Source organism: Physeter macrocephalus, chromosome 21 (genome assembly GCF_002837175.3).
Source record: "Physeter macrocephalus isolate SW-GA chromosome 21, ASM283717v5, whole genome shotgun sequence".
NCBI lineage: Eukaryota > Metazoa > Chordata > Mammalia > Artiodactyla > Physeteridae > Physeter > Physeter macrocephalus.
This window is the reverse complement of record NC_041234.1, coordinates 89027414-89041250: the sequence shown is the minus strand read 5'-3', so window position 1 is coordinate 89041250 and position 13837 is coordinate 89027414. Positions and strand designations below refer to the sequence as shown.

Genomic DNA, 13837 nt, shown 5'->3' with positions numbered 1-13837 from the left:
TAAACCCACGCACATATGGCCACCTTATCTTTGTTAAAGGGCGCCAGAATATACAATGCAGAAAAGATAATGTCTTCAGTAAGTGGCACTGGGAAAACTGGACAGCTACATGTTAAAGAATGAAATTAGAACACTTACTAACACTGTATGCAAAAATAAACTCAAAATGGATTAAAGACCTAAATGTAAGGACAGACACTCTAAAACTCTTAGAGGAAAACATAGGCAGAACACTCTGTGACATAAATCACAGCCAGATATGTTGAGAAATGGAAATATAAACAAAAATATACTAATGGGACCTAAGGAAACCTAAAAGCTTTTGCACAGCAAAGGAAACCATAAACAAGACGAAAAGGCAACTGTCAGAATGGGAGAAATTATTTGCAAGTGAAGCAAATGACAAAGGATTAATCTCCAAAATATGCAGTCAGCTCATGCAGCTAATATCAAAAAACAAAAAACCCAATCCAAAAATGGGCAGAAGACCTAAATAGACATTTCTCCAAAGAAGGTATACAATTGATACAGCCACTATGGAGAACAGTATGGGGGTTCCTTAAAATTCTAAAAATAGAACTACCATATGACCCAGCAATCCCACTACTGGGCATATACCCTGAGAAAACCATAATTGAAGAGTCATGTACCACAATGTTCATGCAGCTCTATTTACAATAGCCAGGACATGGAAGTAACCTAAGTATCCATCAACAGATGAATGGATAAAGAAGATGTGACACATATATACAATGGAATATTATTCAGCCATAAAAAGGAACAAAATTGAGTTATTTTTAGTGAGGTGAATGGACCTAGAGTCTGTCATACAGAGTGAAGTAAGTCAGAAAGAGAAAAACAAATACCGTATCCTAACACATATATATGGAATCTTAAAAAAAAACCGTTCTGATGAACCTAGGGGCAGGACAGGAATAAAGACACAGATGTAGTGAATGGACTTGAGGACACAGTGAGGGAGAAGGGTAAGCTGGGACGAAGTGAGAGTAGCATTGACATATATACATGTAAAATAGATAGCTATCTATTTTACATGTATATATTTACCACATGTAAAATAGATAGCTAGTGGGAAGCAGCTGCATAGCACAGGGAGATCAGCTCGGTGCTTTGTGACCACCTAGAGGGGTGGGATAGGGAGAGTGGGAGAGAGACACAAGAGGGAGGTGATATGGGGCTATATTATACATATAGCTGATTCACTTTGTTATACAGCAGAAACTAACACACCATTGTAAAGCAATTATACTCCAATAAAGATGTTAAAAAAAAATGAAGATGATGAGCTTCTTTCATCTTCTTTGTATAAAAGCTGGTACTAGGTATGTGTACTGCCCAGAACATAGGGGTAGGCACATGTTTCTTTCACTGTCACATTCTGTATATTGGAAGGCAATTGTCATTGTTTACAAATGACACTGAGCAATAGAGTATCTATATATGATTTTAATATAAAACATTTGTTTTGCTTTGTCAAGAGTCTGCTACTGATTTATTTAATAAATATGATACACACATCCGATTTATTCTGTCACACAATTTTCTTTTTTCTTTATTTTCCAAATGATGCGAGAATAATTAACTTTCTGATTTTTTATGATACCTGCCACAGATTTATGACATGATCTGAGATCAAAATACTAATAAATTTGTACTTACCGTAAAGGATTGCAAGCAGAGACAGTGGCATGACAAGTAGTCCCACTAGCATATCAGCAATGGCTAGGGACATTAAGAAATAATTGGTGGCATTGTGCAGTTTCTTTTCCAAGCTTACTGCCATGATAACGAGAATGTTGCCACCTATTGTCAAGATTATTATTATGGCGATTGAAAGTGCTGGCCAGTTTTGTACCCCGTCTGGGAATTTGAAGCGTCCACCATCGGAGGTATTGAAAATGTCAGTTACTATGGCTGCTACTGGGCTCACAGAAATATCACATTGCCAAACCAATAGGCCAATCAGGTGCACACTGAAAATTAAGAAAAAAATAATCAGGTATATATTATATTGCTTGTACCTAATAAATTACTTATATAAAACAACTGCTTTTCCTTTAACAATCATTATTATCATCATCATCATTTCTACTCTCAATTAAACCTCAGTATCTCTTCTTTCTCTCCCCCAAATACTTTTATTGAATGCTTAATATGAGTCAGGCACTTAGCTTACTGAAATATATATGTATAATCTCATTTGATCTCATACAACATCCTCATGAAGTCAGTACTGATTTATATCTATTATGTATAAGGAGAGACTGAGGTTCAGAGAAGTTAAGTAACTTTCTCAAGGAAATATAGCCAGTAAGTAGCATGGGCAGGGTCTGTACTCAAGTCTCGTTGAATTAAAAGCCTGTGTTTTAGCCTTTTACTCTCTACCCTCAATGTGAAACCACAGTATTGTTTGACTTGCTGAGTGACTTTATGCTGGCCCATAATTTCTTAATATCTGTCCTGTAAATTTTCCTTCTACCTGACACTCTCCCCATTTCTGTCCTATGTTTTCTGGTGGTGTTCTAGGTTAGAAAATGATTTGTGGTGATAATTAACTCCTATGGGTTTGCTGCTTTCCTATGCTGGAAAAGAAATCTCTTACGTCATTTAAAATGTACACCTCTCATGATGGTACTTATGTAGAGTTTTACTGGTAGGAATTTCAGGCCAAGTGGCAGACTAATGCAAGAGAGACAGACGTGATTATGTTTTGTACATTCCAAATTAATTTCCCCTGATGGTGATATGAGATTTATTCAGGTTTCATACATTAATGTAAGTCCCTAAAGTGTCTAATGAAACTAATATTTATTTTCCTTAATAAGATAAACAAGAAAGATAAGTATATTCAATATTTCCTGCTTAAAAGCAAGAATTATTATCTGTGAATGACTGTCTTATGTGTATTCTATGTTCAGTAATAGTTATTTAATGAATACTAAGCAACAACTATACTATATGTACTAGTTGTTAAACCCTGATATTATTTATAGAGAAGAAAATTTCCTCTACTGGTACAATATGTGCTAACCAATTCTCTATGCAAGAAAATTGTGTGGGGGATGGAACACATGACATTACAAAATCCAGAGTCTGTGAGTTCTCCATGTAAAAGTTTTGATTTCATTATCTCATTCACTTGTTCTTTGAGCTAAAAATATTATTTCTACAGGGAAAATATATGTGTGATTAGATTGACTATCACTTATTATCAATCATCAGAGAAACTTGCAGTAGTAACACTAGATGATTATGATTATCATAATTGTATCTATAATATTATACACACACACACACACACACACCCCCCCCATACTTTCTGAACCAAAACTGGAACACTGAACCTGAAAAATTGGCCTTATTTAAACTTAAGTAAAATAATAATTTCCTACCATGTTTAAACATTATTTATCTTAATATCTTGTTAATATACTTTATATATTTTAATGTAATGAAGAAATCATGAAAATATTTTGACTTTCTCATTCTACAAGGGGTGAAAACTAGTACTTCGGACATTTAGCTTAAAACTACTTCCTCATTAGTCAAAGCTACCTGATATCCTAAGCATCATGTCGGTGGGAGACATACATAGTAATTTTTTTCAAATAATGAGAAGTAATCATTAAATTCTTTCCAACGCTGGATGTATTCTTTTTTCCTGGGACATAAAAAATAAGCTAAAATAATATGTGATTCAAAAAATCTATATAATAATTAATTTGTGATTAAAGTGAATAGAAATTGTTGAAATAAAGGACCAAATAAATAGAAGCAAGGTATTTGCTTTCAGCTTTGATTATTCTGTCACTGTATTTGTTGCATTTGGCATGTGGCCAATGTCCTGGCTACATGACCTAAATGATTTTTTTTGACCAGTCACTTAACCTTTCAGAAGATCAATTTCCTCATCTTTACAATGAGGATGATCTTTATCCCATTATTGTTGTGAAAATTAAATGATATATGTAAAGTCTCAAAATAATACCTTTGTCGTAATAGGCCCTCAGTAAATGTTGGAACTTACCTTCTTTCTGCCTTCAAAGTTAAACAAAAGTATTTTGTGGTAGCTATGCCCTAACTCAATGTACTTCAAAATTTGTGAAGAATTTAAGTCCTGGTTTTATTTTAAGAAGGTACTTATTTATGCAGAACTGGCTCAGATAGTAATTTTAAATCCAAGGTCTTTTCTGGCCTAGCTGTTGAAAAACATGTTCTTCTGAAATTAAAAAAAAAATTCTGGTTTAAATTAGTTGATGATCATTTCAAGTAGTCCCACAAGACTTTATGCTCACAATAATATGCTGCATCTTCAATCATCAGTTGCAGAATCACAAATATATTTATTTTTAAGCCTAGATAATATGGTCCTAACAGGATATGCAGTGCAACTTCAAATTTTCTCAGTAAATTGTGAAAACATCTAAATCCTTTCACATTTCTGTAAAATTGGTAGAAGAATGCAAAATAAAATTGTATATAACAGAAGTACATGAAAAACTGTCCAATTATGAATTTTATGAGTATCTTAGAACTTTGGGGTAGAAAACCACTTAAAACATTTATCTTGCCTACCTCTGCTGGTCAAATATATTTTTACTTTTTATTAAAGAGTCCATGAGACAAATACTGAATTATTGAGGAAGCTTGTAGAACCTAAATATATCTTTTGTGAATTATTAAATAAAGTAATGGTGTTGGGAAAAATCCTGACAGAGTTTTTACTTCAGTTTCCTGGTTTCAATTCAATTCAATTTAATAAATTCTTATTGAGCACTACTTATGAGCAAATTATTATGATTTTTACTGCAGTCAATCCTATTTTCTACAGTATTGTAATCAAGAATTGGCTGTATTCTAATTAAACCTAATTTCTAACATGTACATGCTCAGTGAAAAACATACAGTCCTTTTACAGAAGAGAAGTAATCTAGGTCTTGTTTCTAAAGCTTATGTTGATTGCTGTTAAGCCCACAGAAGTCTCATAAAATACGTACACAAAAATCACAATTTCTATCTGAACAATTCAAATAACATTCATTGCTACTAAGTTTTGAATGAAAATATCTGACATTCTTAGTAGATAAACAAAATTAAAATTTGATTTAAAAGTCTGAGTACATTTTAAATCTACTGAGTTTTTGCATGGCATATGACAATGGGCGTTATTAGAAGAAATGAATGATCCCTTGTTTCTCTTAATGTAATGGAAAAAATTCTATGTGAATTCTTTAATTCCATAGCAGAATAATTTGGTACCCTTTAAGGTAGGCCTGAATTTGGTATATGGATCAAGGGCTATATACTAAGTTGGCGCAGGCACATGGAGTAGGAACATTTGTCCTTTCATTTTCCCAGACCTGGCTCTTCTTTTCCCTTCTTTATCACTGTCCTTCACCCTTTCCTTTTCCTCTCTGCTCTAGTTTTCTTAGAATCACATATCCTTGAGACTATCATCACTACAATGTACAGTGACATCCAAGATGGGCTATAATGGTGCATATTGCAGAGGATCCAGTGTTGATGTACTTTATATCTACACTGCTCTGTAAACTTTTTCCTCAGTGAGCACTTTTATAGAAATCACAGAGGAGATTGTGCAGGAGCAAGGCGATTCAAGCCTTCTCAGTTGTACTGATCAGAGTTTACAGAGCCCTGGATCTTGTTTTCCATGCCCCCATTCCTCAAAGAGTAGGTTTAGAAGAAAGCAACCCAACCTTTTACTAAGTTAAAAAGAAGATATACCTGGATTAGATCATGTTTTGAATTGCTTAGTGCTTGAATTCAATGCTTTTCTTATCACTTTTATGTTATGTTCTATTGACTTTAACTACTGGTTCATTGTTTCAAGGCTACATCCTGTCCAGCTACATCCTCCAACCCCTATTCCCTGACTTCTCGCTCATTCTTTTGCAACCTTAACTATTTTTCATAAAACCAGAGACTTGTAAAGACATTTATTCTCTTGGCTGTTTAATTCATGCAGGAAGGAAGAGGAAAGAACCTTTCTCATTTCTACATTTTAACCATACAGAAAGCAACCACAAGTATCAGAATTATTTTTGAATGATATTACTTGTTTGAACATATGAGTGGGTGTTTAATTGGAGTTCAAGTTATTGTTTTTTTTCCCATTTATTGTTTTTGAATAGAAAACACCAGTAATATTAGTCTATTGGAATGCAAGTCATTTATACAGATTGAGGCAAATATAGCTGAATAATCATATAAAAACCTTTTTAACATTTTTGAGCAAACTACTATGAAAAGTTATTTAAAAAAAATAATAGGTAGTAACATCCTTACAGGAACGAGTGCACTGCCTTCCTCAGGTTCACCATAATTGCTTCAGTCTTAAGCAACCAAAGTTTAAAATTGAGAAGAGGAAATTTAACAGACTGGATTCATTATGCCATCCTTTCTGAGGAGAGAAAAAAGAAAAAGAGAGTTAGTTAAAAGTTTAAATAACTTTAATAACCTTCGATTAAATAAAAGTAAATATATTTATTAAGTGATAAGAAATAATCAATACTAAATTTAGCAAACAAGCAAGCATATTACATAAGTGATAAAAAATGGCAAAGAGAATAGATTTTTCATTTATTTAACCAGTATACAACCATAATAATTTTTCTAAAATTTCTTGTATATACTTTCTTTATATAGGGCTTCTACTAAATCTCCCCCTGCTGGAGTACAAAGCAATGTTTTGAAAAATAAATTAAGAATATATGCTTCTTAATTTGCAAACTATTGGGGGAAAGTTTGTGATCTAATAATTAAGTAGCATGTATAAAGTAAAAAGGTTTCATCTTATAGAGCAATGAAAAACTAAAACAAGTTTTAAGCATTTTTATAAAGTGAACATATTTTGTACAACACTTCTAACTTTTTTTTTCCAGTGAAGCAATCTGCTTTTTCATAGATAGCTTTCTTTATACTTTTACATTAACCAACAATATTATCCAGAGGGTAGCCACAGGGTTATACCAAAATAAATGAGTTGATTAAGTTTACCTAATTAAATATAGCAACAACCCTATGAACCAACTAGTTAGTATCCAACAGATAATATGCTGCAGTCAGGGCACATGGGATAATGTTGAAAATTGCATACAAAAGGTCAGTTGCACTTGATGATTGAAAAAAAAATTTTAGTTTCATTTATTGATTAAGAACTGACAGTGCATCTTCAAAGGAATTAGGAAGGAAACATGAACACTCTACAAATATCAAAGAATTTCAGAGTGAGTACCTTTGATTTCTGTAGGCTATTTTTGAAGGAGTTATTGGTTGCAATGCAAAACCCCACCAAATATTTACATAAGAGATTATTCACCACTTAGCCCTCACTATACTCAGTGTGCTAAAATGTTGGCCAAGAGTAGACTGGATGCAAATTTGCTGAGGATCTCTGCTGTGCTCCTTGTGGAAAAATACCTTTACGTGGAGTAAAACGTGTCACTATGAATTTTTACATTGATATTGAAGAAATACCCAGCGTGCATTCTAATGATTAACATAGACACCCCTTGGTTTTTCTGCATAGCAATTCTTAACTGGGAATAGAGTAGGTAAACCTCTCTGTTTTTCATGTTGCCTTCTCTATATCTTCTTTTTTTGGATTTTGATTATACTCTCTTCTCATACCAAACATGTAACTGTATTCTTTTTGGGGATCACAAGCTATTATAAGAGTCAAGATTGTGATGTTAAGTTTGCATGTAGTGGGCTGTCAATGAGAAAAATTTAGTTGTGTATGTGTGTGGGTGGGGAGAGAGAGAAAGGGAGAAAGAGAGTTGAATAGCTTGAGAACATGGAATATTGAAAAGTCATTGCTTTTGTTTAATTTGTAAATATTATCAAGGAATATGATAAAAATTTGTCAGTAATCTTTTTTAGTGTTTTCTAGTTCCTTTTAGAAATTTGGAAATAAAATTTTACCAGAAAAAATTGCACCTCCCTATGTTTCCCATCTTATTCAACAGCACTCTTATTCTAGTCAGTCAAGCTACAAATTTAATTTATTCTCACTTCTTATCCCTCAACTCTCACTTGTGAGTTCTCTTAGTGCTACCTACACAAAAATTTATCCCCAAATCATCCCCTTAACTACAGTATGAGAAATGTTCTGTGAGTAATTCTACAAAAAGGGGAGGGGATGCAAAATCTCTTAAAGCCTTGGATAAGAAATTAATAAGAGAAACAAACAAACAAAAAACAACTCTAATTGAACACTGATCTGCATACCTCTCAGATTCCACCAATCTTTCATAATGGAATTCTCATGATTGTGTGAACACACACACAAAAATATGTGTGAGTTCAAGTATTCAAATTTGGGAGGACTTGTGTTTTATAAAATAAATTTAAAAATCACATGGGATAACTGACAGAGTAATTGATTAATTTTTAATGAGAATTTATGGTTCTTATAGAAACTATGTTTGGTCATGTAGCAACATAATAAGAATATATATACACATTTATAATTTTGTGTAGAGAAAAGCATTGATTAACCTGAAATTGTCTCAAGCATGAAGAGAAAATTACAGATTAAGTCACAGAAATAAGTTCAGGATCAGTAAATACACATTCAGACCAATCTCTCATTTCTTTCTGCAACATAAATCACAAATCTTTTCATGCTCTCTCTAAAGCTCTGTAACATCTTCAGGCATCACTAACAGTAACTACGTTTGCTAAGGCAAAAAAGGGGACAAATATTAGTTTTCATATAGTTCTTAATAGTATACAAGATATTGCAGAATAACTTCAGTTAATGTGGAATTTCAACTAAGCAAAACTCATATCCTGAGCATTATATTTAATTGATGCCTATGAAATCTATGCCCATATGTCAACATGTGTCATCTGTCATATAGCATACATCATCAAAAATAGTGTGAGCACTTGAAAATAATTGGCCCTAAATAGGATCTCCACTCTATATTCAGAACTAAATTTCGAACTATCAGAATCAGTATCACTCATAGAAATACTTAAAAGCCATTATTAATAATCATCTTGGAAGTGAAATTATTTTTAAAAAAGCAAAAAAAAAAAACACTGTGGGGAAGAAAGGCTGGCATCAATTAAAAAGAACAAAAGCTATTTTTGACTCTTCCAACATGGTTGCAGGCTAGACTTGGGAATTTGTTAGTTTCATAGCTAATTGGTGTGATTCTCATTTAGCTCTAAATTTAAGAATGACTATGATGGGACCTGGCTAAGATTTCTTCAGCACACAGCTTTGATTTTGACTTCTTCTGAGTGACCTTAGAAGGGTTTTGCATGGTCATGAGTTTAGTCATGTTACGCCTCTTGCCTTCATTGGGCAATAATGTGATGATTCACTTGGAAGACCAGTACCATGCTCTCTCTAAGAGATACCTAGTTTTCCATGCCAATTTGCCATCCAAGTGGTGGGAGATATATGACCATCCTTGTGGTCCATAGAATACTTATTAAATTCATTTGTGAAAACTACAAAGATGAGGAAGGGAAATCAGTTTTGCACATTATCTCAGTTTTACACATATTTAGCTGATAAAAGAGCATCTACATTGCTCTCTTTTCGAAGTAATAACAAGAACAACAACAAGGGGGAAAAAACCCATGATTTTGGACTCCAGTAAAGTCATAATTGAGGATTAGGTTTAAGAGTCAACTGTTAAACCAGTAGAGAGTAGACATTAGAGAAAAAACATAAAGGGAGAGGGCAGCAAATAAAATGGAAAGAATAGGCAAAAGGGAAAATGTCAAGGGAATGTATTTTGAGAAAGAACAGAGTGCATACGGTGTGATTTGTCTTAAAGGAGATTGATTGCTGGTGAGCTTAGCGCCATTTCAATAAAGTAGTGTAGAAAGGATCTAGAATGTAGTTGGATGAAGGGAAGAGAAGAGGACTAGCCAGATGAGAGGAGGTGGTTGGTGAGGAAATGGATAATGTTCAAAGGGTTTTGTCCAATGCAGCAGAGGCAGATGTGTACTAAATGTGTACTAAAGACAACTTTTTGAGAGGAAGAACCATCTAAGCGTACTTTCCAGGTAACTCCCACGTTCCTTAGTGAAGTGCTGGGTACAAAGTAATTGGCTGATTGAAGGAAAGGGAAAGGGAGAGAATTGAAGTGATTTAAGGTGTGACATCAAAATATCCTAAGAATAAAGGGAGAGCTGTTGTTTTGTTCAAATTGTGTTTGGAGAGGATAAAAGTCTACAACTTTATTGAAAACCCTGGACATTTCCTTGCACCTTCTAAGCTAACCATTTATAGTTCATTTTTACCATTACCTTTTCCACCTTTGACACTGAAGAAAGATTGTTCATGTTTCAATCACATTTTCTGTCCTCAAACTGTTTCTTATTCTTTCTTTCCCAGACAAGGTCAAACATAATATTGATGAGGCTAAAAAGAAAATGCCAGTGTTTCTACTTGATGTTTTAACAAAATTTGGGGGGTATACAGTAACCCATAAAAATACATAGTTTACATTAGATTTCTGGAAATTCCATGAGCTTATCATGGTGATGCAGCAGATTGGTTTCTCTCATACCGAAGAGCCTACATCTGACACTAAATGTTGTTAAAAATTATTGAATAGACAGTTAACTGAGATCATTCTTCTCTGATTTTTTATAATAAAGCATTTAATAATTGAATGATAATATATGAAGAGGTTTAATTTTTGTCAGTTTTCTCGGTTCAGAAATTATGGACTCATAATCTTAAAATATAAACCTTCTGGTTACTATAGCCTCTGAGCTTTCAGAAGATGGCTCGATCAAAAGTGAATTAGTCACAAATGTTTAAATTAGTCCCGGGAAGACTATATTAATGTGGCACAGATTTACAACATTTTGAGGGGAAATCTTTTAATTCAAAAATTGTTCTTAGGACTAATGAATGTTGTAGGAATTTTTCTTTCAACTTCAAATGTACTGTAGAGATTTTCTAATAAAATATACAGTTGTCATAGGAAAAATTCACCTTTGCTAACTACAGTCAAATCAGATAATAACTACTTATGGTTTTAATAAAAATTGCTAAGTTATCCAGTTATAATCAATGTGATCAAAAACTCTTCTACAATAAAGAAAAAAAAATACCCTGCTCTTCCATCAATCAATCCAGGATTTTAAAGCATGTTAGGCTCACTTAGAAATTTATTCTAGGAAGTTAAATAAATTTAAAACTTCTATATTCAAGTAAGGTCTTAATTTATTCTACAATTATGAATTCACAGAACTCCTAGGGCTGAAAAAATTATGAGTGATAACATAATCCAGTCCTCTGCCTTCAGACAGGCCTATATTTAATCTACTTTAAGAAATTTGATAATTGATGTTCTTTAGAACAACCTTTGGGAAAGGCAATTTCATGACGTTCGTTCGAATGTTTAGCAATCTGCTTTGCCAGAAAATGTTGCTTTATATTAGGCAAAAAGCCTCAAGCTAACACTCTTCAATGGGAATGATCAGTTCCTTACTAAATTGAGTATCTATATCACAGGATAATATGATACTAGCAACTTGCTTACTGCATCTTTCTTTGGTTTGCCTGAGAATGCAGCCCTTCAGACACAGAAATGGACATTTCCTCATAAAGTGCCATCGAGAAATCTAACTTTTCTGAATATGCAATTATATATGTTGGGTGATTTTATAATCTCTTCTCCAAACTGAGGTACTTTTGTAAGTGAAGGCTGGGGGCCGGGAGCATTAACTGGATGAGACTCTGGGTCTCTCTTGGGCATTTCATTAGATCTGGTAATAAGGTGATTATTCTATTTGAATGCAGATCTAGTGTCATTACTGTTGTTTCCTTCCTCCACCCCCTCAAGATAATGTAAGCGGTTGTTTATGCAAATTCAACTGTTCCTCTTGTACTTGAAATTAAAATGAAACATGAAATAGTTTCTCCTTATTTGTATTTACTAAATGCTTCTGCTTGCATTTTACATATTTCATGAGAATGATTACTGTTTAATTTAGTGAGACATTACAGGATAGCTAACTCCTAAAATCTACAGTATACAAAATCCTGTTTTTCACAGCTAGACCTATTCCATTTACCTAAAAGAATACTTCAAATACAAAATAGCCTCCAAATTGATAGAGTTAAAATAGCTATCAAAATCACTCCGTGATAGTAGTGTTGGGTCCCAGGTCAGGCTGCCCCCAAATATGCTTCAATGGCATATTGATTATTTTCAATTAAAATTAAGAAACAGCCAATGCAAGAGGGACACTCTGACCCTCCTTTCTGTCTCCCTGAAAGCAGGAAATAAATATCGTATGCACTCCTTGCATTTGGAAGTAGGACATCCTTATTGCCAGAGATGGGGAATTTGGGACCAAGAAGTCTGTATAAACAAACTTTGTTACTTCTTTAATTTACTATCTCAAGCTCAAACTCTGTTTAGATTCCTCACTAGTTAAGCACCCAAAGCCTTAGTTTCTTTGTCCTGTCAACTCCTCACAAATTTATTGTCTCCTTGTCTAAAAATTATAAAAGCTGCCTGCTTTAGCCACTTCTTAGGTCCTATTTCTATGAGTGCTTCATATGCATGAATTAAAATTTGTTTCTTTTTCTTCAGCAAACAAAGTAGAACAGGTCCCTGCTCTCCAGGAGCTTATATTCTAGTAGGAGATACAGACAATAAACATTTAAACAAATAAGTTAGGATAATTTCAGATAGTAAGAATTGATATGAGTAAAATGGAGTGGCATAATGGGATAAAGAGTGACTGGGGGAAATACTTTAGATGGACTTGGGTATGTAGCCATAGCTTGAGGTTAGATATTTAAAAAATATTATAATATACTAATAATATGAGCCAGCATTTGCTGGGCCTTCTCAATCACAATAAAAAATCCAGTCCTTTTATACTGGTGAGTTAAGCACACAAGTGTCATTGGTGGGAACAGTTCAACATTTTCTGTTAGTTTGATTTTAATTTTGCAAACTAGGGTGGGAAACTCTCCTTCATCTTTTGCTAAAATACTTAAAATTTAATTGAGCTGCAAACTAAAATGTTTTCCCACTTATATTTACATTGTTGTCTCCTCTCCAAGAAGCAACTCCCACTTCCCTATCATTAGGTTAAGAGATCACAAACTTTTGGCTATATAGGAGGCCCTTCTGGCTGTAGAGGATTCCAGTCGAGTCGTGAAAAGCGAAAAATTCAATCAGTTGCCCAGATGTATTTATTGCCAAATATCTGGGTACTTGGATACATCTGGACAGCCGAATGAACTCTTAACTTCTCGTCTTTCCAATAGCTCTTCATTTCACAGCTTCAGAATCACCTATATAAAGGGAAGAGAAACAAACAAACAAAAAGCCACTTTGGAGTGGAAGGATCCATCTAGTGCTGGTTCAACTGCCCCATCTAAAAAAAGCAACTCCTACTATTGTTTTATAAGTTATTATTATACAATGCATATAAATCACTAAAATTGAGCAATACTATTAAACAACAAATTAATAATGTGAAAATAAAATATATCACAAATTCAAAAAATTGAGCCAAAATTGAAATTAATTGTATAACTGATAAGCTATATAATGTATACATCATTCTAGTACTATTCAGTCCCCTAGGTGTTAAATATGTGAGGTATAGCAAAAAGGACACGAGACTGAGAGGTGGGAGACCTCGGTTCTAGTCTTGATTTTATCACTTAGTTGATGTGTGATTTAGGATAAGTCACTGGACCAGTTTGGACCTCAGCTTTTTCAACCATGACATGAAAGGGTTGTGATAAAGGATCTCTATCCCTTCTGACTCCAAAAGGCTGTGATTCCGGTTT

At 33.6% G+C, this 13837-nt stretch overlaps 1 protein-coding gene across 1 annotated transcript in view; it reads right to left on the bottom strand.

Moving 5' to 3' along the window:
* Positions 1-6362, bottom strand: part of HTR2C (5-hydroxytryptamine receptor 2C) — a 120086-nt gene extending 113724 nt beyond the window's left edge. The window contains exons 1-2 of the mRNA XM_024128117.2: positions 6328-6362; positions 1681-1994 (exon numbers count right to left, since the gene is read on the bottom strand). Of these exons, the coding sequence (XP_023983885.1) occupies positions 1681-1994; positions 6328-6362 (349 nt within the window). The remainder of the gene's footprint in view (positions 1-1680; positions 1995-6327) is intronic.
* Positions 6363-13837: the final 7475 nt, after the last annotated feature.